The 27710-nt window shown below is 42.3% G+C and overlaps 1 protein-coding gene across 1 annotated transcript; it reads left to right on the top strand.

Annotated features, from left to right (window-relative positions):
• The first annotated feature begins 242 nt into the window (after positions 1 to 242).
• On the top strand, positions 243 to 24400 carry cemip2 (cell migration inducing hyaluronidase 2). The gene is made up of 24 exons (XM_085787145.1): positions 243 to 496; positions 3285 to 3636; positions 3788 to 3928; positions 4052 to 4619; positions 8106 to 8275; positions 8529 to 8720; positions 9818 to 9987; positions 11400 to 11612; positions 12474 to 12679; positions 13399 to 13468; positions 14039 to 14167; positions 14852 to 14940; positions 16394 to 16525; positions 16931 to 16966; positions 17254 to 17409; positions 18934 to 19111; positions 20025 to 20240; positions 20343 to 20554; positions 20835 to 21017; positions 21130 to 21349; positions 21435 to 21536; positions 21647 to 21792; positions 21912 to 22018; positions 22125 to 24400. Exons 2-24 carry the CDS (start codon positions 3303 to 3305, stop codon positions 22322 to 22324), a joined length of 4170 nt encoding a protein of 1389 aa, XP_085643271.1. The 5' UTR covers positions 243 to 496; positions 3285 to 3302; the 3' UTR covers positions 22325 to 24400.
• The last annotated feature ends 3310 nt before the right edge of the window (positions 24401 to 27710 follow it).

Raw genomic sequence — 27710 nt, 5'->3', positions numbered from 1 at the left:
CTTCTAGCTACTGCGGTTTCTAATAATGTGATAATACTACTTCCAAAGACGGTTTATAATTTATATCCGTATATTGAATATCTTTGCTACTACTAGCTATACGGCGGAATACACTATCATCATCGCTTTTTAAACCGTTATCATGTGCTTTTAATACGCTGTCTCGGCTGCCACGTCTGTTTTTCCCACAGTCCTTGAACGCATCACACTTCCTGGCTCCCAAGCCGCGCCTGCCTGCTCCCCTCTCTGTGGGACTGGGGGCTGAACGACGGACGGACGACAGCCCATCAGCAGTAGAAAAAAAAAAAAAAGAAACACCATGTGAAGAGATAGTACATAAAAAGAGACACGGAAAGCGAACTGACGAGGCTGAGGAGGAGGAGGAGAGCTCACTGACCCGTCTCTCCAGCACCAGCACCTCGGAGGAAACGTCTCTGTCGGCTCGGCGGAGAGCGGATGGACAGAGCCGGAGAGGAGCAGGACAGTCTCCCACACGGTACGACCTCCCGACCGCCTGGGCTACATTGTGTCTGTGGCTGCCTGTCATACAGAGAGCCAACAGGGTTAACCTTTTTGCGTTGTTCCTTATCAAGCTCGTTAAAAAAAAGTGACAGTTGGCGTCTTTTTTTTATCGTCCAGGGTAGTGTAGTGTGTGTGTGAAAGTTGTATGTTTTGTTTTAGCTACGTGGTCCATCCATAGGTTGGCTGTCAAAGTGAACAAAAGACACTGCAATGGAAACGAAAAACCGATTTGATAGCCTGTTACTCATGCATAGGCTACCGCTATGTGTGCTCGCCTTTAAGTTCCTCTTTTTTGTGTGGGGGTAAGTTAAGTTGGTGCCCCTCTGGAAATACAATGGTGTTTCTTTACGGTGATGAGAGTGTGAGTGGAAGCAGCCTGTAGGCTACAGCCAAAACAAACCTATAAATCATCAAGCGATTAAAAACCTTCACGTTTAACTAACTCACCATCTTCCAACGTGGGCCAGCTCACTCGCTACTCTGACTACTGCTGCTGCTCTCTGAGAAAGAGTTGTGACAGCGCTGTTTCGGCTTATAGCCTACATCTGATATAGGAAACACATGGCTTACTGTTTGTTACACTGCCAGTGTCAATTTCCCCACTGAAGGATGATTTTACAGCCAAGGAATGTGTGATGGTCTGTCCCAGTGTTTCCCCCCACATCTGTTTGATATTCAGTAGCTCTGAAATCAGGAAAATGTGAGAGGGAGAGAGGGAGGCAGAGGATGAGTGAGTCCAGTGATCTGCCCTGTGATCTGTGTCTCTTTCCAGACCTTGAATTGCCCCGAGGTGACCAACAACCCCACAAGTTTTTAATGCTCGGACAGGTCAGTTAGTTGCAGGAGGAGCGGGAGCTGCTTGTGCTTGGCCCTTTTTATGGCAAGGAATGTGAATAAAAACATAGCCTGGGATGGAGCTGTGAAAGGCTGATGCCTGGGGGATCATCCCATCACAGGGCTCCCGCTGAGTCTGTCTAATGCAGGACATAGACGAGTAATGAACATCTGAGAGAAAGTGGAATCAGCATGCCTGTGCTGTTGACAGTCCAATTTGATTTCTTCTGAAGGAAAAATCAGCCCTTAAGAATGATCCAGAGAGACACTGTAATGAGATAATTGAGGATGAAGTGGTTGGATGAGCTGCTGTTGGACCCAGCTTATAGTGTGGCCTACGTAACTGTGTGAGCCCTTGTCTTGCAGTGCTTGATGGTACATTGCTTTGTTTGTTAGCTGAAGAGGTTCGTTGTCCCCTGGATTGAAATGATGACGAATTGGCAAGTAAAGACAATGGTTGTGTGTGTCTGTGTGTTGCAGGCGTTTGTGAAGTACTGATAGACCCATGGGTGGTTTAAAAACCTGCAAGTCCTCACTTTCAGGTCATCTTTGGTTTTATTGGACCAGTTTGGACAGTTGTTGCAGGTTAGCACCCTTAAAGGGATAGTTCAACATTTTGGCAAATTCGCCTATCGCCATAATCACTATAGTCATAGGGGGAGGTTCATTACCTTTAATTATCGATGCTATGAAATAATAATGTATAATTATGTAACATTAAGACACATGAAGAAAATACTTGGAACTACTTGGCGCTTTTGAAATCACTCCGCCCAGCAGCCGTGTCTGGAATGTAGTTCCGGCTATGCATTTGCGTCGAAAACAACTCCATCTCATAATGTTACAGTACATGATTATTTCATAGTGTTGTGAATGTGCAGGTCACAACTTGTCCAGGAGAGCGTTTTGGAGTTGTTGGATTGCTTATTTGATGAGTTTGATGAGGGACAGGGAACCTGTACCGTTCACCTCCATTGTGTTCACTGAGCAGCTCACGTCTCTGCCCTGCTGATCTCAAAACAACATGCACCGATAATTAAAGGTAATGAACCTACTCCTATGACTATAGGGATTACGGCAATAGGCCAAAATGTTGAACTATCCCTTTAATAACTTAAAAAAAGACTTGTCATTCTTCAAGTCATTATCGTCCAGCTGTGATGTTTTAAAGTGTGAACTTGCTTACGTTTTGTTGACTAAAACCGATAGTGGGGTGTGGTGTTGTCATTACCGTGTTCAGGATGTTTGTGTTCAAGAAAAGTGCCATTGAAGCTCTTTTTTCTGCAGTGTCATTTCCTCTGCCCCTGTGTGTGCAGGTGTGTCTCTGCATGACCTTTCTCTCCCTCTTTCTTTCTGTGTGTGTGTGTGTGTGTGTGTGTGTGCATGGCTGCAGTTCACTGTGCTAGCCATTCGTGTGAAATAAAGGCAGCTCAGACTCAAACTGGAGCTCTTTCCTCCTTTCCTACTGTAATTGGTGCCATCTGTTTTGGCTGTGTTAACATCGTCTCAGGAATGTTGTGATCCATTATTCACAGCCTCCTTCGTTAGTGTGGATAAGAGCGGCCAGTGTCACTCTGGTCAAGCCAAACCAACCAGGGGAAAGGTTTACCGTTTTGGAGGAGTGGATTTATAGTCTTTTCACACCCCGTCCCAGGATCTTTACCTGGAGGTCCATGAATGAGACGCTTGGTTGCTTTTCCATTGCATGAGTAACGATGGGACAAATTCAATCAGATTTTTTTTTTTGCAAACTCCCATCAAAGTTTTAAAAATGATTTAGTACAACATTGACTGTGGACGACTCTAGGTCAAACATCTACCAGAAACAGAAACCTTTTTGTATTTTGACAGTTGTTCCAAACGGGCTCAGTGATGCAGTTGTTTGACACTTTTGTATCTGTCTTGTTTCTCCCCTTTTCTGCCCTCAGGTAGCCGACGCGTGTACCATGCCGACAAGTGATGGCCCAAGCCACTTCCCCGGGTTTGTGGCTCCGCACCATGGCAACCACCAGAGGTCTCCAGGTTATGTTCCTGGGCGAGTGGCTCCGGTCCGCTCGCCACCACCTGCCAAAGCTCCGCCACCTCCGCCACTAAAACCTCACGGCCCGCCACCAGAGAGACCGGTCGCTTTCAACCTGTCAGAGGAACGTCAGCGCAGGGAGTGTGCTCAACACCTTCAGCAGAGGAAGAACACACTGATCTGCTGTGGAGCGTCGATGGCAGCTTTGTTCCTGACTATCATCCTTGTCCTTAGTCTTACAAGTGGAGAGGTGTTAGATGGTCAGTTTTGTGGATTATTGATTCAGATATTTATGATCTTAAATCCCTTCCCATGAGTTTTCCAGCTTGTTCTCTGTCACTGTAAATCCTCTCATGTCTCTTTCTAATGGAAAGTATGAGCTTCACTGATTTGTTACTAATTGGTTTACAGAGAATTGCCCAGATCACAACCCGTCCCTCAGTGGCTGGAACCCAGGCCACCAACCGGACAAGGCTGTTATTGTCAAGAGGGGACATTTGTTGAGATTAGATTCTTCTGCTACCTTCTCCTCACTGACCATCCAGTCAGGAGGTAAGCACAATGTTGGGCAGTATTTTGAGCTCTGACATTGACATTGATTTTGTATATATCTGCTGCTCTGTCAGTTTAGAGATTTATGGCTGTAACAATGTGTCTCCCTCTGACTTCTCGCAGGTCGGGTAGTGTTTGCAGATAATGCTGATGGCTCCAAAAATATAACCTTGAGAACACGCCACATCCTCATAGAAGAAGGTGGGGCCTTGCACATCGGTGCTCGCAAATGTCGCTACCGCTCTCGTGCCACCATTGCCCTGATGGGGCGTTCAGACGACAAGGCCGTTCCTGAGGTCCCTGTCTTCGGTCAGAAGTTCATCGGCGTTCAGGGCGGTGGAACTCTGGAGCTGCATGGTACCAAAAGGGTTTCCTGGTCTCTGCTGACCCGAGGCGTCCCTGCCTCCGGCCTGGCCACAGGCGGTCACGCCTTCCAGCGGAACTTCAGCCGAGGCATCAACCTGCGCGTGGTGGATCAGGACACGGGCAGTTTGCTGTTGTCTGAGCGCTACGACACACACGACTCCCGTAATGACAGTCGACGACTGACCCAGCTGCTCCAGTCCCTGCCGGCAGGACGTATCGTCACTCTGGCTGTTGGAGACTCTGCCGTCAAAAGTCTTCTAGATGAAACCAAGAAGACCATCGAAGAGAAGCTCGGCAGCAGCTTTGTGTATGAACTCAAATACAGGTAAATAATTCCAACTGATGAATATAAGAGATGTTGTAAGGACTAATAAGGTATATTTTTTTTTTACAAATGAAAACATTCATGGTTTGTCTCTTAATGTTGCTAAGGTGAATCCTTGTTGACAAACTGTACAATAATACAACAAGTGTGGTGTTTGTCCAGTTCATGGAGAGTTTGTTTTGGTTCTCCATGGTAAATTGTCTCCGTTCAAAAGTCTTTGGGAGTGTTTTGTTTATTCTTGGTCTCCTGGAGCTGATAAAGAAGAAGGTCATTGGTTAATGATGTTTTCATTCAACCACTGAAATGCCTCTCGCCTTTTGAAATTTTAAAACACCGGAGTGACAATACCAACATTTTGTTCAATGCCCATCCTCCCTGGAAAGTTGTCCTCTTTCACATATCATTCTTTTCATTTGGGTTCTTCCCTCGAATCGTTCCTAGTTATTCGTCTTCCTGTTTCCTGTGTTTCCGTTGGATCGTGCTCTACCGGGAAAGGAAGCACGTACAGGATAATGGGGTTATGGTCGGACAGATTTTGACAGGATTTGCGTAAAACGAAGCAAATCAGGAGATTTTTTTGTCCATCATGCAACCCATTGAAAAAGGGCAGAGAGTGGAAGTAGTTTTGAGGATGTGATGTACATTGTGGTCATTGTAGGCTTAGTCTTGAGCACATTTTAGCTTAACATTACATTAGATCTGTATGTCACCACCAAACACATACGTGCAAAAGTGTGTTTCTTCCAATGGAAAATTTAAGTACAGCATTTCACTTATTTGTGTTATTTGTAGCTTGGCCTGGTTTGGTCCTTGGCTGGCTGAGAAGCCAAGTGCTACGCCAGTTTCTCCAGTGTCACATTTCGCTTCTGGGGGTGGGTGCCAAGGCAGCACAGAGGTCTTCAAACAAATTCCTTCAAATCCACAGCACAGTGGTTTAAATGGATCAGACGGTAAAGCCCTTGTGTGTGTGAGTGTGTGCGCACCAACAAGTGTGCACCCACTTTCACCATTTATTGGAGTGGAGATTTTATCTGAGCTTTCTGTGGATTTCCCTTGTAGTAGGAGGAAACACATAGTGTGTATTTATGAGACAGCATGCAGTTAAACATGTCATTAAAGTCACACTTTGTTAGGTCAAGTGCTTTTAAGATGAAAGAATCGGGAGGTAAAGGCATATGACCTGTAGGACTGAGCACAATGATGGTGTAGACCAGTTTATGACATGGAGTGGGGCGTTATGGAGAAACAGCAGGAAATGTTTCAGGAGCATACTTGGGAACTGACTGTGCCTTTTTTTTTTTTTAATTTTCAGCCATTATAGATTTATATTTTGCATCAGTGCTTTAACACCTGGGTGCTCTACAAGCTCCATGTGATCTCCAACATTAAAGTAAACAAGCCCAAGCGACTATACCATACAAAATACCTTCAAATTTCAATAGGTTGGTCACAGTGACGTCCTTCTTTGCACAGACAATTGAATGTATTGGCTCCGGCCTCGTGCCTGCTGACCTCTCTGTCTTTAATCTTTGCCTCTCAGGGGAACACTCAGCACATGTAAACACAAGTTCACATCGGCCTGTTGTGAATTCACCCCTGGCCTTCACACATTTCCCATTTCCCGGTCAAACAATGAGGTTGTTAAAATACTGATGAGCATTAAATCAAGGATGTAGGGAAAATGGAAAACGTTAAACACCAATTTGCTCGCTTGTTTTCTTTTTCTTTTTTTGTGTGTATGTGGAGTCATCTCTCACAGGCTGCGCATTAGCTGCCAGAGGACAGAATAGGCCTTCTTGATTTTCCTCAACAGGAAAACTGCAGAGAGCCACTCACCGGGGCTGTAATGACAGAAAAGGGTGCATCTTTCTCCAGATGGATCCTGTTTGTGTATCAGTGGAGTGTGCAGTGACTCTTTCATCTTTAGGAAAACAAGTTTCGGTTGTAATTATCCCAGCGGAGCAAGTATAATGCCCCGAGCCAGGTATTAACACAGAGGCATGTCGGATTTGATAGCATCACAAACTGCTGCTAATGTTCTGGGAGGTTTTCCAGGTAAACACCGGAAATATGATTCCTCTCTTGTGTACATGTTTAATTGTTTTTCTGATTTTTTCATTCCAAAAGTAGTTCTCCAAAGAGTAGATGGAGCATTTTATCACTTTTGCCCAATGTTCAGATGTGCCATGAGCTGCAGGCTTTACTACAGTCCTGATGAAGTATAGCTGTGTGAAGGTAAATTTGGGAAATTGCCTCTGGCACTGTTTACAGTGGGGTCTTATTGGAAACAAGAGACTTCAGCATACTCACTTTCCTGCAGTTTATCACACTGTACAGCTGTCTGGCCAGATATAGGTTTAAAAATAAGCTTCTGAATGGTTCAATTCTGGGAGAAGGTCATGGTGGTCGGGCTCAGTTTGTGAAGATAAAGAATATAATGGACAGGTCGCAGTTAAACAATGGTCTTCAAATATTCCGTCTGTGAATAGCGTGAAGGCTTTAAGCTTGTTCAGAATCCTTCAGCTGTTCCTCGATAACAAAAAAGCAAGACGTCATTTTTAAGAGGTTAAGGGCATGACATTTATTACATTGAAGGCTCGCCTGGTTGCACTATACGGCCTCTTTTTAGGTCATACATCCTCTTAAGCACGCCCAATCCCATTCGCTACCCACACCCTCACACTCACATGATTTCTGACTTTTCTTATTTAATCATTATAATCTCATTGGAGAATAATTATCTTAACATACCCTCTTTACAAGATATTGTGCACTGCAGTGGAGCGAGAAGGAAGAACTTGGAGTAAAAGTAAAAAGTTGGTCTCCTGAAATCTTTTTCACTCAATTTTGATTTTTTTGTTTTTTGGTTTGGTTTCCTTCTCCATCTTTTTATCATTACATGACACATTCACCAGTCATAAATCAAGGATAGCCACATTTCACCCTGATGCCTCACATACACAGACATTCATACACGGTGAAACATTATTACTCACTTCAGGTCACACCCTTTATCTCACTAGCTGTCCTAGCATCTCTAGTGTTACATAAACTTTTAGAGGACACGTTATATGAAATCCTTCTATACGGAGACGAGTCCACTAATTCTTGTGCCGCCTCTAGTTGACGCATCTACCTTTAACTTTCACTATTTGGCAAAGTTATTTTCTCATTAATAGAGTTTGAAAAAATATCTGCACCGCCACCATGATTAGTCTCTGTCAACGTGCAAAAGTTTAAAAAGGCGTATTTGTTTTTCTGTGGCCATGTGACTGTCCAAATGAGAATGAGGTCAAAGCTGAAGCAAATGTCTTAATGACTTGTCTTGTTAACTATGTGTATCTTTCAGCTGTGCTTCAAGTTATTTTCACCATCCAAATAAAGTCTTAGGGAAAAGAAAGTCCAGGATTTGATTATTCATTGTTTTGTGATATAAATGTGTGAAACTACTCTGTGTAAAGTCTTCTTTCTCTTCGGTCTCTCTAGGCAGGCGTGGGCTTTGGTGTCTGTGATAGATGGCGGTAACGCGTCGTGCACAGAGGACGTCAGGGAACATGAAAACCACGACACGGGAGGGAGAGCTCTGGCAAGACGCAACTTCACCACCGTGGATGGAGTGGGCTTCTCAGTCACAGCCTACAGTGAATGGAAGAATGGTGAAGAACGATTTATGACGATATCAGTTCAAAAGTAGTGGTAGTAACATACATGGTTCAGTGTTGATAGTATGTAAAAAAAATTAAAAAAAACACAGTGTTTGGGATATTTATTCATTTATTTATTACATGCTCGTCCTGAAGTCACGTCAAGTGTTAAAGACAATAACAGAATTCAGTTCTGTGCCATGTTATTATGTGTGTTGTGGCCTTGTGTTGCCTTTTAGTGAAGCACTATGCTGTGTGCCTCCAGGTTTCCCCATCTCAGGCTTTCAGGTGGATGCTGTGGACCAGGTGGTGTTAAACCTGCAGGATGAAGTGCAGCAGACCTGGAAAGCTGGGGATCGTGTTGTCGTTGCCAGCACGGACTACTCCATGCACCAGGCTGAAGAGTTTACCCTGCTGCCCTGCCCTCACTGCACCAGCAGGCAGGTCAGGATACAAGGTGAGAGAGAATAGCTGTTTTCTACTTTTCTGGATTGCGTGTGATTGTTTGTCTTCTGTTGGAGCTCCCCTATCCCTACCTGTGTGTGTGTGTGTGTGGCTAGTGGTTTGTTGCTTGCAATCTGAGGCTTGTACTGCACGTTACCATTTTAATAGCAGGAAGAAAAAGGAAAGAAAAGATAAGGCAAAGTGAGACTGTGGTGAGACTCTTGACTAATACTCTGCCAGGAGCAGAAGAAGACAAATAACATTTCACTCTCATTCTCTATTATAGTCTATATCTGTGATTAGCAGGTGCAGTGCTACTAATCCTGCGGTGCAGAGAGATATCATTTCCTGCTCTGTTGTTATGATGATTTAAGATTAGCGGAGGAGGCTAAAAAGAGATTGTCAGCTTATGTTGTGATAGTAACTTCATCTTAAAAGAAGTGCAGTGGGTGTGTGTGGATTTTGATTCTTCACACCCACTGAGCTTCTGCCTCTTCTTTCACAGTCTGTTAGTTTTTATCCATCTCTCCATCAGAAATGTTTCTTTAGCTCATTCCCTCGGTGTCAACAAGCGCCAACTCCCTTCCTGAAGAAGAGAAGGGTGTACTGGATTGTATGTCTACCTAATTTTTGTGTTGCTGCCATGAGGAAGGGCTGAGCAGCTGCAGGACTACTGCTGTGCGATAATATTGGCATCTGCTCCCTGAGGGCTCTGGTACTTTCCACAGTGTTGAAGAGCTGATTATTTTGTGTTTCACATGTATTTGGTTGCTTTTGCTTTTTGTGTGTCTTGTTATTTTGATTGATTTGGTGTGTGGATAGTTGTTTGGGTGTGTAAATGTTACATGAATGGAAAGGTGTGTGTGTGTGTGTGTGTGTTTCAATTTGAAAGGTTACACAAGGGCTAGAAGACAAACTGTGTTGCCATGTTAATTAGTTACACGTTTCCTGAAGTGTTCATTTATTTTCTGCTTTCTTTGGAGGGAATGGAGCAATTGACACTTGTGTTCATAAAAAAACAAACACTTTCGTCTTCACCTGCAGTGATTGTTTTTCAATAATGTCACCTACTTTCCAGTGACCAAGAACTGACCTGTCTGTGTTCCTCAGGGAGGCCTCAGTATAACCATGTCGGAGAGATCATCGATGGGGTGGACATGCGTGCTGAGGTGGCTCTGCTCTCCAGAAACATTCTCATATACGGAGAAATGGAAAACTCCTGCTACGGAAATAACATGTGCCAGTTTTACAACCACGACACCTTTGGAGGCCATATCAAGGTGTGTCCTATTTCTAGTTAACTTATTTTATAACACCAGCTCCTGTTTAAATGATGTATATTCCGATGTATGTGTCTGCACATTTTAGCATGACTTTACACTCTCATTAAAGGTCACCATGTCTGCAGTAATAAGCGTGACGGTTTCCATGCTGCAGAGCTCACGTGTGCATACATTCCATATTCATATGCTATGCTAAATGAGAGGGGTTATTCATGGTCCCAGCTCGGTTAGTTATCCGAAGTACCGTGACTTGTCTCACTGCCATTCTCTCTGTTTTTCTCCTAACAGCCTCTACACCTCAGGCTTTTATTTTGATGTTTGTCACTTTTTCTTTAGAACATGTGCAGTCCATAAATCGAGGAGCAAACACTTAAGAAAGAAGACAGATTAGGGTCAAGCACAACACTTAGTTGAACCTTCAATTCTTCTTGACCTCTGGGTCTTTATGTAGGCAATGAGTTCACGGTAATCTAGTTAATAATGGCACAACTCCATTCACATATGTGGCAAAAAACATTCCTGAGGCTCGATGTAACGTGTCCCCCATGTACTAAACAAAATAAACAGATTTTTTTCTTTCCACATAAACATTTTTTTGGCCACATTAATTGTCTCCAACTAAACACTTTTACTGAATTACACAATCTGCCTCAAAAATAACTTTTTGTCAATAACAGCAGCACCACACACGCAGCACTCAGCATTTCACAATGTCTTCAATCCATTTTTCACACTGCTCCCACCTGGACAGTGGACAGTGGTCTAAAACCTTGGCAGTCCATTGTGTGTGTATTTGTATGTGCTTGCAAGAGCCCCCCTTTACATGAATATATACAGAAGATATATAGCTGGAGGCATCATATGCGGCATATACTGTATTCTGATTAGGTATGCATTTGAGCTTGTGTCAGAGAGAGAGAGAGAAAGAGAGGGAAAGTGGGTGAGTTAAAGCTAGCTGGAGGGATTGGCCAATACCTCCTTAACAAGAACCAGGCCTTGTGGATTATGCCATACCCACAGAAAGGCCTCCTGGAGAGCATTGTACAGCATATTTGTATCAGATTATTTGTTGACATTCGTGTCTGACTGAATTTGCTTCCTGTTACATTTGTGTTTTGCATGTGTGCATATCTATCTAGTTTTTTATTTATGCTTGTGTTACTGATTCTGGACAAGTTTGACTCACTTAAGCGTGGTGCCAACACAGCTATTGCTCTTATCCCCATGGGACCATAGGCAAACACAGAATTGCACTGTAGACCTAAACCTGTAACTGGACCAGAGTGGCTAGACAGTAAGCCTACTTTTGTGTCCAAATCTGAACGTTGCGTTTCCCCCCAAACGGCCACTGTAGCTCATTGTTATTGCTTGATCAATTCTTAAAAAATTCTCGTGTCCAACACCATCAGATCTTAGGTAACTTCTCATCAGTGCATTTGTCCGATGTGGAACTGAAAAACATGGGTCAGCAGAGAGAGACGGGCCGTTACCCCCTCCACTTTCACATGTGCGGGGATGTCGACCAGAAAGGAGGCTACTCGGAGCCTACCTATGTGGATGGACTCTCCATACACCACTCCTTCTCCCGCTGTCTCACCATCCACGCCACCAATGGTTTGCTGGTAAGTGGAGCGTGTGTGGCTGTGCTGAGTCAGTCTGTAAGGTATGAGATAATGAAATGACAGATGTAAGCAGCACTTACTAATGAGTACCATGTGATAGAGACTGTTGAACGCTCATCATCAGTAACAGCCCAGATTACTGTAATTGTTTCCTTCATCCTTTGTCTTTGTCTTGTTCTATATAGTCTCTTCTTCAAACCCTCCTGCCTAATCTCTTTCTCCATCACAAGTTGGCCTGTTTTTCTGTCTCTTTGGATAGATAGGAATGCTTTTCTATACTTGTTGGAACAGTAAAATCAAGTGAGGTCATGTTTGATAAACTGCCAATCAATATCTCTCTGTGTGGCCTTTGTGATTGTGCATGTATGTGTGTGATGCCTTATGACGTCAAACTGCGATGGCTCAGTGTTTTGTCCTTGAGGCCATCAGAGTAAAGGCATTCTTCCTTGCTTCATATAGGAAATGGAGTCAACAAAGTTTTGGATAACACTGTGTGACTGCTGTTTTTTTCCTGTTTCACTTCTGGCACAATGAGCATGTGAAGATCATTTTGTTGTGTGTCTTCTGCAGCTCTCTTCATACCAACATTGTCTACACAGCTAAATAATTTTATTAGTAGCAAATTCTCTCAGGAATTGTATGTATTTAAGGAGGCGGGCATCTACCCTGTGGAATGTCATTTATTTCCCTGTGGATCATTAACAGGCTCTCTTGTTTACCAGGATTTTCTGCATATTTCCATAAGGTGTGAAACTCCCATCCCTTGGAAAACAGTATTTATTGTGCTGTACTGTGCTGTGGAAATCATCCTGAGCTCACTAAGTCTTTTTTATGTCCTCTTGTCTTCCCTTTTTGACCCAGGTGAGGAACACCATAGGTTATGACACGCTGGGTCACTGTTTTTTCCTTGAGGACGGGATTGAGCAGCGTAACACTTTCTACCACAACCTTGGCCTGTTGACCCGACCCGGGACTCTGCTGCCCACTGACCGCAATGACACACTCTGCACCAGCATCAAGGACAAAGTCTACAAGGGCTACACTCCCTTACCCAGCACAGAGTGCAAGTACGGGACATAATGTGTCTTTGACTAGAGATTTGAATAGAGAGCTTTATATCAACATGAGAGTCTGCACCATCATTAAGAACACGTCACTGAGTAGCTAGAAAACAAGTAAACGATGGGGGCAAAACTACACAAATGATTTGTTTAACTTGGAACTGCATCTGTGTCAGAGTAAGTGTTTGACTGTGGAAAGTCTGGTGAGATAATGCAGACATACTTTGAGAGAAGACAGAGGGCCCATGTTCATGAGAGAGAGAGATACAGTGTAGTCTGTGTGAGAGATACCGGCATGGTGGCGTTATCCATGCAATAACAACCTGATCTCTCCATGGGATGTTTTTATGTCGGAGCAAGAACAAGAGAAGTTCCTTTGTGAGGAAAGCAGCAAGGTCTGTTTCCAGGTGGATCAGGTCACAGTGTGTGTCTGTGTGTCTGTGTGTGTGTGTGTGTGTGTGTGTGTGTGTGTGTGTGTGTGTGTGTGTGTGTGTGTGTGTGTGCGCGCGCGAGAGAGAGTCTTGGCAGAACTCACCCAGTCCAGGGTTTATGTCGGAGAGGAGTGGATTATGAAGGGGATTTCTACCATATCACTTTGATCTGTCTTCTGCTCATAAGTCATAGTCTCTGGTATGCTAAGGTACTGCCCTTTTAATATCATCTTTTTGCTTGTGTGTCCACGTGTGTCTGTGTCTGTGTCTGCGCGTGGTGGGGTTGATCTACAGGGCAGTCTCAACGTTCTGGATCGCCAACCCTAATAACAACCTCATCAGCAACGCAGCTGCTGGCTCTCAGGTAATAACATCAGAGTTATCAAAGAAAAACAGCTTCAAAACAAGTTTTAACAAACGATTAAGAAAGAAGGAGTGACAAACAAGGACAGTGTGTTAGTGATATACAGACTGAAGCTGCAGCGGCTTGACTGTTCCTAAACTTTATATAATAAAAATTGAAGATTTATATTCTAATAAAAAGTGATCCATCAATAAAATGGGATTTAGGTGGCTTAGTGTTTTGATAGAGGGGTGTAATAACAGAGTGAGACCTCTAATATATGAAAGTAAAAGACAAGGATCTCTGATCCAATCTCTTTTCATTTGGCACAAACAATCTGGAAATTCACAGGGGAGCGTTATGAAGTATATCACTTACTGGTAGTGGCGTTTGTGTGATATGAAGGTTGTCTGTCAATATCTGCTCAACCTTAAAGTTAATTTGGCTGGCCATTGAGCTGAACCTTCTTTACTCTTACTAACTGTGGAAGTTGAAGTATACTTCTTTTTTTGTTTACTAAGAATCCCCTATATAGGGAGCCTGTATAAGCATATGTTGACCTGATGTCTGCACTCTTCCTTCCTGTTGCAGGACGCTGGCATATGGTTTGTGTTCCACAGCTCTTCCACTGGAGACTCTCATGGGCTGGTACCAGAGACCAAGGCAGAGCTCACTCCCCTGGGGATTTTTTACAACAACCGTGTACACTCCAACTTCAAGGTATCATCGGTGCTCCTTATCTTTAAACTGTTCATTTTTTTCCAGTGGTTGTATTTATTCTGTTAATAACCTGTGAAAAAATTGCACATATTTTTCTGCCTAGTCACTTGGCTCTGGCCAAAGAGGAGTGGGGACACACATACATGTGCACACTCACACACACATACACAAGCAGGCTCTACAATAGTGCTCTGTTGTGTAATGACAGAAGTCGGGCAGGTGAACTGTAAGTTCTTTGTCCAGTCCGACCACAGCAGCCTCTCTTGTAGAGGAAGGAGCCCCGAGGTTTAAGACTATACCGTGCTTATACCACAAGACCAACTCAGAGCACAGGTTTCCATGTACATAAAATAGACACACAAACACACAGACATCACGATTTTTAAATATACAAAACTAATCCATATCATATGGAGTATGGAAACATACTTTGCACGTTCACATAAACTATTCACTTTCTCCACTTTCTGCAGTACCCTGTACGGCATTTACTATATAACTCTGTTGGCCCAGGATTTAAATTTAGTACATTTATTATCACTCCAGGCCTCACACTGTAAAATATACTAGTAGTCTTGTTTATGTCAGTCCAGCAGAAATCAACCCCTGGTCCGTCTTGGAAATGTGTGCATAGTTTTCGAGAAAAGTTTATTTTCTAAAGTAATTATGATTTCTTCTTCCCAGGCAGGACTGTTCATTGATAAAGGAGTGAAGACCACCAATGCAAGTGCTGCTGACCCGCGGGAATACCAGTGTCTAGATAACAGTGCCAGGTGTGTGCAGATGTCTGTGCAACAGCATTTTATAATTTCAGAGGTGTAAAGTCCATCATTGTTTATAGACCTAATGATTGCACCTTAGAGATGAGTTTTCTTAGTATTATGTATTAGTTTGTTGTAAATGTGTACCAATGAATATCGACTCACAAGCAACTAATGCACTGCATAGGTTTTTGCACAAAGCCTATGATTGTGCACTATTAGACAGTCTGTCGTGGTCCAACATATGCACCGTGGTGTGGTGTTACACTATGTAAATATTAAGGTATCTGTGGCTTACTAATATATTTGTTTAGTTCCACTGTCAATAATTGTTTTATAAATTAAGGTATTTATAGTTTTTTTATGGTATATCTACTAGGATATGGCCATTGACTGGGATAGATAGATGGCCTTTTACTCTTTTACTGCATTTTAGTGGAAGGTCTGTCAGGCTAATGTTGACAGAGAAAACAAGGCTTCACAGATAGAATTTCCACTCTGTAGCTCCCTACCCAAATACAGCCCTCAACCAGACGGAAAAAATCTGACGTGTCCACTGAGAGTACTGGCCCGTGTGTGTGTGTGTGAGTGTGAGAACGAATATATGCATGTGGGCAGAAGTATGAGGGGGAGGATTTTAAATGTTAAAATGCGAAGCAAGTAGTAATCCTACATGAGAGAGGAAGACTTGAGTGTTGAGTGATTGCCGGGAATCCTAAGAGGATATTAACTATTAATAATTCCCATATTTCCCATTTCCTTTTGATTTAAGTAAACCTCTGGCCATTCATTCATCTTGCGTCACATTCAAATTAATGCTCCTCCTCTGGTCCACAACAAGGTATTTTAAAAAGGAACAGCCAGATTTCCACTCAGTTCTGGATGTTAATGTTATCCAGACTATAAATGCTGATGTTTATGGCCAGGCCTAACATGAATTCATTGCCACCATTACACTATAAAAAGATATAAGCCATGTTCCTTTGTGAAAACTACAAAAATCATTTCCAGTCTCTTTCAACTTTGTACGCAAGATTTTTCCTAATCTGATGGGAAGATAAGATAATTCCCTTTCTTAGCACATTTATATAAGATAAGACCATTTGTATTTAATGACATATGCTCTACAATTCCACCTGTAATATGTAGAATGTGCTGAGCATTGCCGTCTCTACAACTCAGCCGTGAGCCTCTGGAGTCAAGTTATATGTATCATGTCTACACAGATTTATAGCATGATGATGTTATGATGATCAACTCCATTAGTCACTTGTATTGTGCAAATGTTTTAATGTGCCAGTGTGCTATATGTGGACCTACTTTAAGACGACCACATGTACATAAAAAACTACCACACTGTGGTCAGGTTGAAAACCTCAGATGAAATGAATGTAGTTGATGGAGAGACAATAGTACAGTAATACAACTCTGTGTATATACTGTATCTATATGTGTGTTTTTTCAGATTCAGACCACACCAGAATGCTGACCCCAGCCGTCCTCGGGTGGCGGCGGTCCTCGACACTCTCATCTCCTTCAAGAACAACGACTTGGGAGCGTGGATACGGGGCGGTGACATCATCATTAAGAACTCTGGGTGAGACGACTGACTCGTAGTGTCGTGTCTTCTAGGAAACTGAGGACTAATATTTCTGCTGAAAAACAGGACGGGATCCAAAAAAAGAAGAAGAAAAAAAGGGATTTGAGAATCTGTGCTATTAACGTAATGAAATGATGTATGTTGTAATCATAAAAACTCCCTGTGATGACATCATCAACTATTTATAACAAATTTCACTTTAACTCTCCTCCTGGATTGATTACCATAGTTTTTGAAGTTGGAGCAATGAACTGACAGTGAACTATTTTATGAGTAGGCACGATTAGATGCTTCAGTTTTATTTATAGGCACCTTGATTACTTGTTTTACCTGCACAGGCCATTAACAGTTGTGTGCTGAGAATAATACATACTTATTATTCGCTTCTTTTTATGATTTCAGCTTTGCGGACAATGGAGTGGGATTATCCTTTGCCAGGTGTGTACTCATCTCAATCACTCATGTCTGAGTGCTCTTATCTCCTCTTCTCCCTCTACCTGGTGAACTTGCCAGAAACCATTAGATCGTGAATGACAGATACTGAGTTGAAATCAGATTTGTTAAATTTCCTGTGGGTCTGAAGCATCTCTTTCTTGTTTAACACAGTTCAACACTTATTTTCTTCTTCTTCTTTCATTCCTAAAAGCAGACAGCATCAAACATCAGCATGTAGGTATGATATTTATGTTTTAATGACTATTCCCTTATCACCTTTAATTCTCCAGTGATGGCAGCTACCCCAAGGATGAAGGCTCCAGCCAGGAGGTGACACAGTCTCTGTTTGTGGGTGAAAGCCGAAACAGGGGGACCAACGGAGGACAGAATAAATACTGGGGACCAGGAGGGGCTGATGGAAAGATGAGGACACTGCCTAGGAACAGGTAAGGAGGAACAAACAGGGAGGGATGCACTGACAAAGACAGGTGAGACATGTGTGAAGATTTGAGTGGAAAAGTTCAAATCAAACTATGTTGAGACGGTGTTGGAGGAGTTCCTTGAGAAATAATCTGAAAAAACAAACAAACAAACAAGGAGTGAGAGCCAGCAAGGCAATCAGGTGGTTGGACAGATGAGGCTGCTGCAGCTGCTTTTAGCTCTAAGTGGGTTTGTGAAAGGAAGTTCTATTTTGACTTCCTTCCTGTTATATTTTTGGCAGTTTATGAAAACTGTTATAAAAAGTGATTACTCATTATAACACTGGATTACTTGAGAGCAAGGGGAGCTTCTCTGGTACATGCTTCCTCTTTATCTCAGCTAAATGTCTCTATTTACTGCCTTTGTTCTGTTTCTTCTCTCTGTAATAGTGCTCCCACTGACAGGTAAACCAGAAATGTTTGATAAGACCAAACACGTCTCGCACTACTTGTGCCTCACTGGCAATTGCTCTTCCGTTATGAGGACGTTTATGGAGCCTCTCCATGCTCTAATGCCATTTCAGACTAAGTGGACGGTCCTAATGAGAGGAGGGTTTGAGCTTTATGTGCCCTCAGGGCCTCCTTACCTCTTTCTTTCTGTCTTTCTCTCTCGTTACAGAGATTGTTTTATAAAAACAGAGCAACATAAACAGGAGATTGGCAATGGCAGACTTTTTTTGTCTCAAGAACTGCAGCTTATGTCAGTTTGTAACCACTGCCACCACAGTGTACAACTTTATAAGCGTTTTACAGGCTTTGTGACCGCACTGTGACATCTGGCTCAGTCAGTTTGTCTGTCGTCATCATGGTTTCTGCCAGAGCCGCTAACACACTTTTCTTTTTTGCCAGAAAGAAGATCATTTAACTAAGATACACATTAAATTCGGTACAAGTTCAGCAATGTTTCATTAACAGCAATCCGTACTGCCAAGTAGTTTTTTAAATCTGTGTAATCTTAAATCACTTTGCACCACCCACATTATGAAAATAAATGAAACCTTAGGTCCTCATCTGAAGGCAAGTAAAACATTTTTAATGATAACCTCAGCATCATCCAAGAGCAGAGTCTTATTAACTTAACCAACTTAACTTTTTCCCAAATAAACACTATTCTACTCTGTGTGACACACTGTTTGATTTGGAAAAGGGTACAATTTTCAACCTTGTGGTCTGTTTCTACTCTAATTTTGTTTTACATACATTTTAAAATGAAATTTAACAGTGCCTTACACTGACTCTAGTGTCTACACTACTAATGGTAATATAGTGTGGAGTCAGTTTAGGGGAAACCATTACAATTGTGAAATTAACTGAAAGAGTTATATAGCAGGTCATGTCTGAGTCAGTTGATGTCCTGCTCCTTAGTGAGCTCATGGCCTGAGAATGAATTGTGGTTGAGTTGAAACACTGATTGTAGCCAGCCCATGACTAAAACCTGTGGTCTTCGCTGTCCTGAATGATAGTCTCTTTATTCTCTTGTCTTTACTGTAGGACATTCCCAATCCGAGGTTTCCAGATCTATGACGGTCCAGTGCGGCTTACCCAGAGCACATTTCGCGGCTTCATCCCCACACCAGAGCGTTACACCAGCGCAGTGGGATTCAACCTGAAGAACACCTGGCAGCTCACTCCAAGAAACAACTTGTCCCAGCTCAGCTTCCACTCCAATGTAAGTCAACACCCAGGTTTGATGAGACTTTGCTTGAGACATAAAACTACAAAAATCATTTCCAGTACACAAGTAGTTCACTAATCTGATGGGAAGTAAACCTTTCTTTGCACATTTATTCGCCACTGGGAGAAAAAACTGTTTGTATTTATACAGTATACTCTTCTACAAATTCCTCCATGTGACTGTGAAGATCCAGTTTGAGTTTGATTTTTTTTTAGCTCTTTTTTCATTTTTTCTTCATAGATTTGTTTCTTTTTACTTTGTTTGCCCCAGTTTGACAGATACAGATTTTGATTTATCTTTATCTTCACCTTTTGTCTCTGTCTCACTATGTATCCATTCTGCCGTTACAATGGGTCTGACAATTTTCTTTGGCAGGTTACTCCACCCCTATTCCCTTATATGGCCCCTCAAATCGATTAGTTCAGATCAGTGTCCCAGACTTGGCAGGTATCCAGGCAGACCTGTGGTGAAACCATTGTGAATCACTGGCGCCCCCTTGGGGTAGTATTGAACAAAGTACTGCCTTTAAACAGCACATAGTAACTCAGTTTGCCATACATGTCTTTATGTATCTCCAGTATATTAAATCTGAAACTACAGCATCATCTCAAACACACAGTAAACATTTCCAGTAGTCTTTTTTAAGTTAGAATCCTCTGTGAAGAAGTTATGAAGTCTTTGAAAAGATTTTAATTTTTGTGAAATTTGAAAGAAATGCCATGGATGGAGTTTATATAATCATAATGGAAATGTCTGAAAACAGATAGCCACATTATGTTGATGAAACATAATAAGATTGAATAATTAAACAGCATAATTCCTGGAAAGACACTTAATGGGACTTAAACAAAGCAATACTACCTTGAATTTTAAACTGGTGCTAAAATGTATTTACATGGTGGTTCAGGTGGGACTGCCGACGTTCTTTGGTCGCCCTGGACAGTGGTTTGAAGAGAACGACCTGGACGGTGACAAAAACTCCATCTTTCACGACGTGGACGGGTCAGTAACAGGCTACAGAGACACCTACGTCGGCAGAGCAGACAATTACCTGATCCAACATCCTGGCTGTGTGAACATGCCCCAGTGGAGCGGAGTGATCTGCAGCGGCCGCTACTCTCAGGTAGAGCATGTCCAGGTCCACGGCGCCTCGATTGTGTTTTTCTGTCCCTCCGATGTAAAGCGAGCACTCCCTCTGACTCTTTCCACTCGTCCTCTCCCTCAGGTGTACATCCAGACACAGGGAGCTCCCAGCCTCAGTTTATCCATCAGCAGGGATGAATATCCTGCTTCTCCTCTGGTGCTGAGGGGGATTAACAGCCAGGGGGCACTGTCTCAGCAGTACCAGCCCATTCTGATGATGAGCAAGCGCTACACTCTGCACTGGAGTGGACCCGCCCCCAGAGAGGTCGTCCTCTCGCTCATTAACTTTGATAAGTGAGTCATAGTGTGTCTGCATGATGAAAGCTGCTGCATTGCTTCAAACATATTTTACTTAGACATAGCACAGCCAGATGTGTCACTCAAACATGCAGAAATAGGGTTAGTAATAATAATAAAGTACCTATTCTAAATATACCACTGATAATTTACAACATCACTGTATGAAATGATTCTTTTCAGATGTATTTGTAATGTAATGACTTCATTCTGAGCCGATATCTCTGAATGGTCTTGGAGGAAATCGTAAGTCTCTTGTTCTCTTCCTCTGACTCAGAGATGACTGGGTGCTGGTGGGACTCTGTTACCCATCAGACACCACATTTCAGATCATGGCCGACATCAACGATCGGCAAAGCAACACCTTTGATGACATCACAGACTATGGCACTGTGTCATCCCTAGCAGAGCTGCAGAAGAGGCCAATGGAAAGGAAATACTACTTTGACCAACCTGTTGGGTGAGAAAAACAAAATCTGTCTTTTCATCTTTTGTCTTTTTTAGGTTCCATAGTTTATTAAACTTTTTTTTTTAATCTCTACCTATTCCCCCTGTTTTCCTTTAACACGCAGCTTGTTGTGGCTCTACCTTCGGGCCCGGCATGATCGTGACGGTCACAGCTACTGTTCTGTGAAAGGCTGTGAAAGAGTGAAAGTCATGGCAACCACATTGTCCAAACAGACCTGTAACTGTACAGCGAAGGCTTACCCTAAATACTCCCAGACTCCCTCAGCAGTGATCCCCATGCCAGCTCTAAACACAACCGCCTGCAAAGGCTGTGGTGCCAAGCAGGTTTGTGGTGTTATATCTAAGATAACCTTTATTCAGCTGCTTAAAACGTAAGCCAGCTCTACTGACCCATGTGTTTCTATCTCAGCTTGTGTTTTCCAGCGAGCCATGGACCCTCTACCTCCAGACACAAATCAAGTCTCTCAGCAGCAAAGAGCAGCAGAGAGGAGATAACAGCTCTTTTATCACTGTGAGCATGCCAGGCCTCGAGCACAAAAACAAACACTTCATCTTTATCTATCTGACTGGGGCCTGTGAATCAGGGTTTGTTCAACCTATTTTTTTCCTGTCACCGGCCAGGTGAACCAGGTGACCATGGCCTTCTCTCAGCCTGGCTATTTCCTGGTCTCAGTGGATGCCTGCTCTGGAAAAGTCACCAAGAAAACCTCATTTTCCAGAATGGATGCCAAGATGGAACAGTTCTTAAAAACTGGAATACCAAAGAGGTGGGCCAGGAAAATTACAATAATACTGTCCACAACCTATTGCATTTATATTTCTGACATAGGAGTTTCACTGGTTTGTTTGTTTGTTTTTTAACAAATCTGCACTTCTTTTTCAACAGGTCAATAGTGCTCATGGCGACGCGAGGTCAGCCTGTAGGCCTGGATGGTGTAGCACCATATCTGATGTCCTTTGGGGTGGCGAAAGCTGCTAGTCTACAAGGAAAAGGTTAGTGCACCACACCAAGTACTTTCCCTTTTTATCACTGTAGTTACTGTATTTTGGGACAAAGCGTCTCCTTCTCTTACACTGTTATTGCTGCCTCTCACCGCAGAGAGTCTGGCACTCTGGGGCTTCCAGGGCGGTTCTTCGCCCCCTCCGTGGGTTTCTCTGCGTGCTGGCCAGGCGGACGACGTCCTGAGGCTGCAGGAGCGCTACTTACCCCTGGGTCTGGAGGCATACGGTTGTACGCCACCTGCAGCTCAAAAGCGCAAAGACCTGGAGCTACTCAAAAAAGCCACAGGACTTCAATGACCAATGTGAACTACACAACTTACCTACCCAAAACACTCTTGCACACAAGTACACAAACACACACAACCAGCTGATGAATGTGAACTGCTGAACCTTTAATTTATTAACAAAAGCCAAGATGTTTACCAATATCAAGTGGAGAGAAGGTATTTTATTATGGACGGGGGAGTATTTTTGTGATTTTGTTTGTGTGTGTGTGCATGTGTATGTGTAAGTATGTCTTGGGACCGCTGAGTCAATGCACTTTTCTTTTAAAGTTGCTATATGTTTGTTTTCTCTGCTGCTCCATGTTGTCTGTTGGAGAGGGAGCAGGTGGTAGCGGAGATGGTCAATTTCTACAGACTCCAGCCCTGTATTTACAAAACAAGAGGTTAGAATACGCTCTCCGATCAGAGTCTTCTCTGACTCTTGTTGAACTGAGACTGGACGCTACCACCATGAGACAAGACAGGGCTGGGGGAACTGGTTATCATGCTAATCAGTGGTAGAAATAGAAACAAAACAAGAGTCAACAGCTCTTGAGTAACATTTCCTCTTGACTGGTAAGTGAACAGCGATAGCAAAAACGTACATATAGCACCTTGAGAGACACAACTTGCCTTATCAGCCAAAATGATCAAATAGCTTTGCGTTACTGTAACTCAGTTGTTTATCTTCAATAACAGAAAAAGACAAATCCAAAGAAACCTTAAACTTCTACCTACCAGTCATGTTATTTATTATATAGTGAATGAGAATACTTTGAATTGGATTGAGTCTGAAAACAAAACATACGGTAATGCATTAGATACACACGCACCAGGGGGAAATTATGAAAATAAATTGTGTTGTCCCTGAAATGAGATCATGTTCGATTGGAACATGAAAATGAAAGATGGATTAGATGTGCTCAGGTCAAAAGGAAATGATGAAAATAAGTGCCATCATATCTGGGAATTAAACAGCTGAAAATGAACATGCAGTATAATACAACAGAGCCAGTGGGTTAGGTGTATTAGTGACTATTTGATGAAATAATGTCATCACAAGCCATATGCATATTGATAATTAAATAGTTACATAGGCATACAGTGGTTTGCAGCCAAACTGATCAGACTGTGTTGCCTCTCTAAAACATCATAATGTAATTGAACGTTAAACAGGTAACTTATTACTGTGTAGGTCATTACTTTCTTTCCACTAATCCTCAAACGCGTTGTTTAGCTTCGTAGCTGAGATCAGTAACAACTGAATCTTTAACTGGAAAACCTCTGATCATCGTGCAGCTGTACAAGTAAAGACTTAAAGCACCTTTTTTTATGGATTCTTACATGGACTTACTGGATCTTTTATCTCATCTTTTATTTATCTCCTCGCAGTAATGGCGTCTGGCAAAGTGTCCAGCACAAATACGCATATTATGGTAACTTTTCTTTTTCTTTTTGTTTTCTTATACAGCGTTGAATGTTTTATCTTTCATCTGCCTCATTTATAACTTTCCTAATGTGCATTATTGCCAAGACTGTGTTTAGATTCATTGCAGGATGCTTCCCTGACTGTACAGTAGCGAGCAGCAAAAAATGCATACAGATAATATACCAGCTGTAAGGATTAAGGCTTTATGTTTTGACTTACAGTATAGTAATCTTTTCGAGGGTGTTTGGATGTGAGCAGGGCTCCCCCACTGAGCAACGTTGAGTACCAATCTGTGACTGTGTGTGTGTAAGTGTGTGTGACTGTGTGAGAGTATGACTGACCATGTGAGATAGAGAGAGGACAATTACCTTGTTGCCTTTTAACCACTCTACTGTTAAAGAGCAAAAGAATGAGTGAAAGATGTTTCCATCCTTTGCCTTTTGTTCATTTGATGCTTTTAAGATGCACAACCAGAGTACTTTTTTTTTAAATAGAAGTGAGCTTTGTAAATATGGTGTTTAACTCAAAGTGTAGGTGTAATGGAAAACTGGTTGTCAATGGTGAGTATTTTCTGTTGTTTTTTGCCATTTGGAAGAATTTAAGTCAATTTGTTCAACATGGAAAACTCAGCATTTGTTATGAAGTTGCCAATTAAATAAACATTTGTGCTTTGTGGTAAAATCTTTTTGTTTGTTTACTTTGTTATTTGCTGAATGGCCTGTTGTGATTTATAGGTCAGACAACTGAAAAAAATGTCTTGTCTATTCATATACTTTTTGCATCAGGTATACAACTTCACCACTTGGGGGCAGCCTAGTATTTTTGAGGAGTTCCTTCCTTTGCTCTGAAATTCATCTTGGCGCAAATCTACATTTTCATATTGATAATGTGACTAGATGTTATTAGACCAACAAAATGACCATCAAACTGTAGCCTGGTAATAACCTTCTGGCTTTAATCACCCCATCAATCATCAACACACAGAGGTGGCCAGTTGGATATTTGTAGAGTTTTAATGAGCCTCTGGAGATCCTCTTTGATCCAAAAAAAATAAACTATTACTGTAGATGTAGGGATTAGATGGAGTGAGGAAATGATGCACTCGTCCTCCACAAGAGGCAACTTATTCTAAAGTCAGTAGTTCAAGCTAAATGCAAACAGCAACATGCATAATAAACAGATCAATTTGAAGTTTAAATGGAAGTTGCCTCAATAAATCAAACCTCTACTGTCATGCTACTGCTATCAATATATCCTCATGAGACCGACCGTGTCTGTGTGTGTGAAGGCTCTTAACAAAAAAGGATATAAAAACTGTCAGTGCCTGAAGAAATATGGTGCCGCCCTAACACACCACTGCCCACCATATGGCTCAGATAGTGAATTTACCTGTCCATAAATTGGTGTCTGGCTATGAGTACTCCCACACACTCACCAATCTGGAAATGAGGACTGATTGGTGTGACAGTCAGCGCAGTCAAAACAGTGCACATGGTCCCTCTGACACACAGGTATCTGTCATAAGGAAGTGTGTATGTGTGGGGGGACAGTGGTGCGATAGCTACTGTTTCTCACTGATTGTCTCTGCACAGCCTTGTCTTTCAGGCTGGTCTGGACACAATTGAAATTTCACATTCAGTTATTATCAGTGCAAGCCATGACAATATTTCCTACATCAGATCTGTGCTGATATCTGTACCTTTTGTTGTTTGTTATTTTTCCTTTTGAATCCTTTGATTATTATGTTTTTATGTGGCGCTGATGGACTGATGGACTTCACAGTGGAGTTTTAATTATGTAATACTCAGGCTTTTGAACTGCGCAAATACAATTAGAGAAATGCCAAAGCTAAAAATATGACACTGACTGGTGTGTGTGCAAGAGTGTGGGTGGTAGCCTTTAGCGTTATGCTGTATATTGTTTTAATGAGAAGGGTATAGCTATGGCAACATGCACTCGACATTATGACACATCACTGTATCTCCTCGTTTTTGGTGTTTGGTTCTTCAGCTCTTTCTAACACGTCTCCTAAAGGTTAAATGAGAAGGAAAACTGAAGACAAATCTGTATTACAAAGGCGGAATGTGAGAGGATAGAGGAGGTGAAATTGAGAAGAAGGGGTTTAAATCTGTTGGGCTGACTGAATAAACTCTGACAGATGCACAGAATAAAACGTCAATTTTGTCTTTTAAACTGATTATTTTCAAACTGGCAACCATTGATATGGAAGACCTAAAACTGCACCCTGCCGTTGAAAACATGTTTAAGAGTAGACAATGGGAAAACACAGTATCACCACACAATGTCCTCTCTACTCTGCTCTAAGCTAGGCTAGTTTCAGCATGATTGATGATAGTTTCAGTATTTGTATCCATTACAACAAACTACTACTAGTAGTGGATGTGGGACAACGTAACACATTAGTGCAACATCATTCATATTATTGTGTTACAGCTTTGAATAATAAGAGGAAGATTGACTGTTGCCTTCTCACCATCTACTGTAGGCTACTGTAGCTGCAACTGGGTTTGGCTGTTGATCTGACTGATTTGTAGCTGTTCAACCAAACTGCAAGTTACCTTTTGTTTGTTTTCTTTTTCTTTAAATTCTACATTTATGTAGCATTACATGTATTTAAACAAGTCTGACCTAAGCATGCAGTAACTTCATTTTAATTATGTACTTGCATGAATATCTACTTAGTGTACACAGACCATGGCTACATTTAGCTACAGTATGTACTGCACAGAGCCTGATCAAATCAACTCACATTACTACTGATATTTGAAAGGATAGCTTCCTGCCGTCCTTAGTTTAGTGGATTACCGGTGGTGTGTGCACATTTTGCATAGACATGAACTGTGCGCACAGAGCAGTGAATACTCATTAGCCCACCCTGGAGCCTGGAACAGTTTAGTAGCCTATATCCAAGGTAAGTTTATCTAGATTCCCCTACTTGCCACATCATATTATTTTTTAATCTCACCATTCAATCGGCTGAGCGGTTCCAGTTGATTCCCCGCTGATGCTCAGTGATGGTGGTCCTGAATAATTAACCAATTCTGACAGCCATGTAGGGGTCCGTTACCATGACAACCCCTCTCCCTGTGTCCTTGCTGCCCTGAGGAGTAATGTAAATCTCCTGTCTGCTTAATGTCACAGTAACAGCAGTAAAGACATGCAGGTTGGGGTCAGTGATTTGATTATATGTCCGGCCCTCAGTTTCCTCTCTGCTCAAGTGTCATCACACAGGGGAAAGGAGGACGAAGTTCATTCACTGTCACTTAACTCAAGAGTGGGTTTCAGGGATCAGGGGAGACATGATGTAGCATAATCAAACAAGCCAAACACTTCACTCGGCCTCCTCCAACATTTGACTGAGTGTAGCAATGAAGCCGGTGCAGACATTGACCAGAGTTGCACCGGTTTGTTGCTGATGAGTCAGTGCAGAGGTGGGTGGGTTCACTTTAAGGTCACAGAGGGAATATTTTAATGATGTCCGTAATCTTCGCTGACAGTATGTTGACACCTATGCTTCTGAGAGTGATACTCCCCCCACCACACACAAACTAAATCTCCTGATCGCCACTCACACACAACACCACTCAGACACAGTCAATTACCCTTTAACATCAAATGGTTCATCAGTTTCCCAGCCCATTAGACAGTGAATTAACCTTATCTACCTGTAGATAAAGAGGTATGGGTGTGACGGTTATAGCCTTGTCCCAGTCGGAGCTATTACTAGAAAATATGCCATGTACTTTCCACGCTGCATGATACTGGCTAATCAGGCCCAGAGAAATGCAATAAAAAAGGGATTACGATGGAGTTATTTATTGCAAAAAAGTGCTTATTCTGTATTTTAATCATTCACTCAATTAATATGTGGCTACATGTTGTGTTTGGGGATTCAAAGGGGCTGTGAGATGTTTAAATGCTAAAACTCAGCATGGTTTTTTTTTTTTTTTAGCCAAATGTCCACTGTGCA

The sequence above is a fragment of the Trachurus japonicus genome, chromosome 9, assembly GCF_045865225.1.
Source record: "Trachurus japonicus isolate A0001 chromosome 9, Traja_1.0".
Classification (NCBI taxonomy): Eukaryota; Metazoa; Chordata; class Actinopteri; order Carangiformes; family Carangidae; genus Trachurus; species Trachurus japonicus.
This window is presented reverse-complemented; position numbering and strand designations above follow the sequence as displayed.

Excerpts from the sequence above, each read along its gene's own strand:
- cemip2 (XM_085787145.1), top strand. The coding sequence starts at position 3,303 with ATGCCGACAAGTGATGGCCCAAGCCACTTCCCCGGGTTTGTGGCTCCG. Across the intron at positions 21,018-21,129 it reads TACTTTGACCAACCTGTTGG|CTTGTTGTGGCTCTACCTTC; the intron begins GTGAGAAAAACA and ends TTTAACACGCAG. Across the intron at positions 21,793-21,911 it reads AAAACTGGAATACCAAAGAG|GTCAATAGTGCTCATGGCGA; the intron begins GTGGGCCAGGAA and ends CTTTTTCAACAG.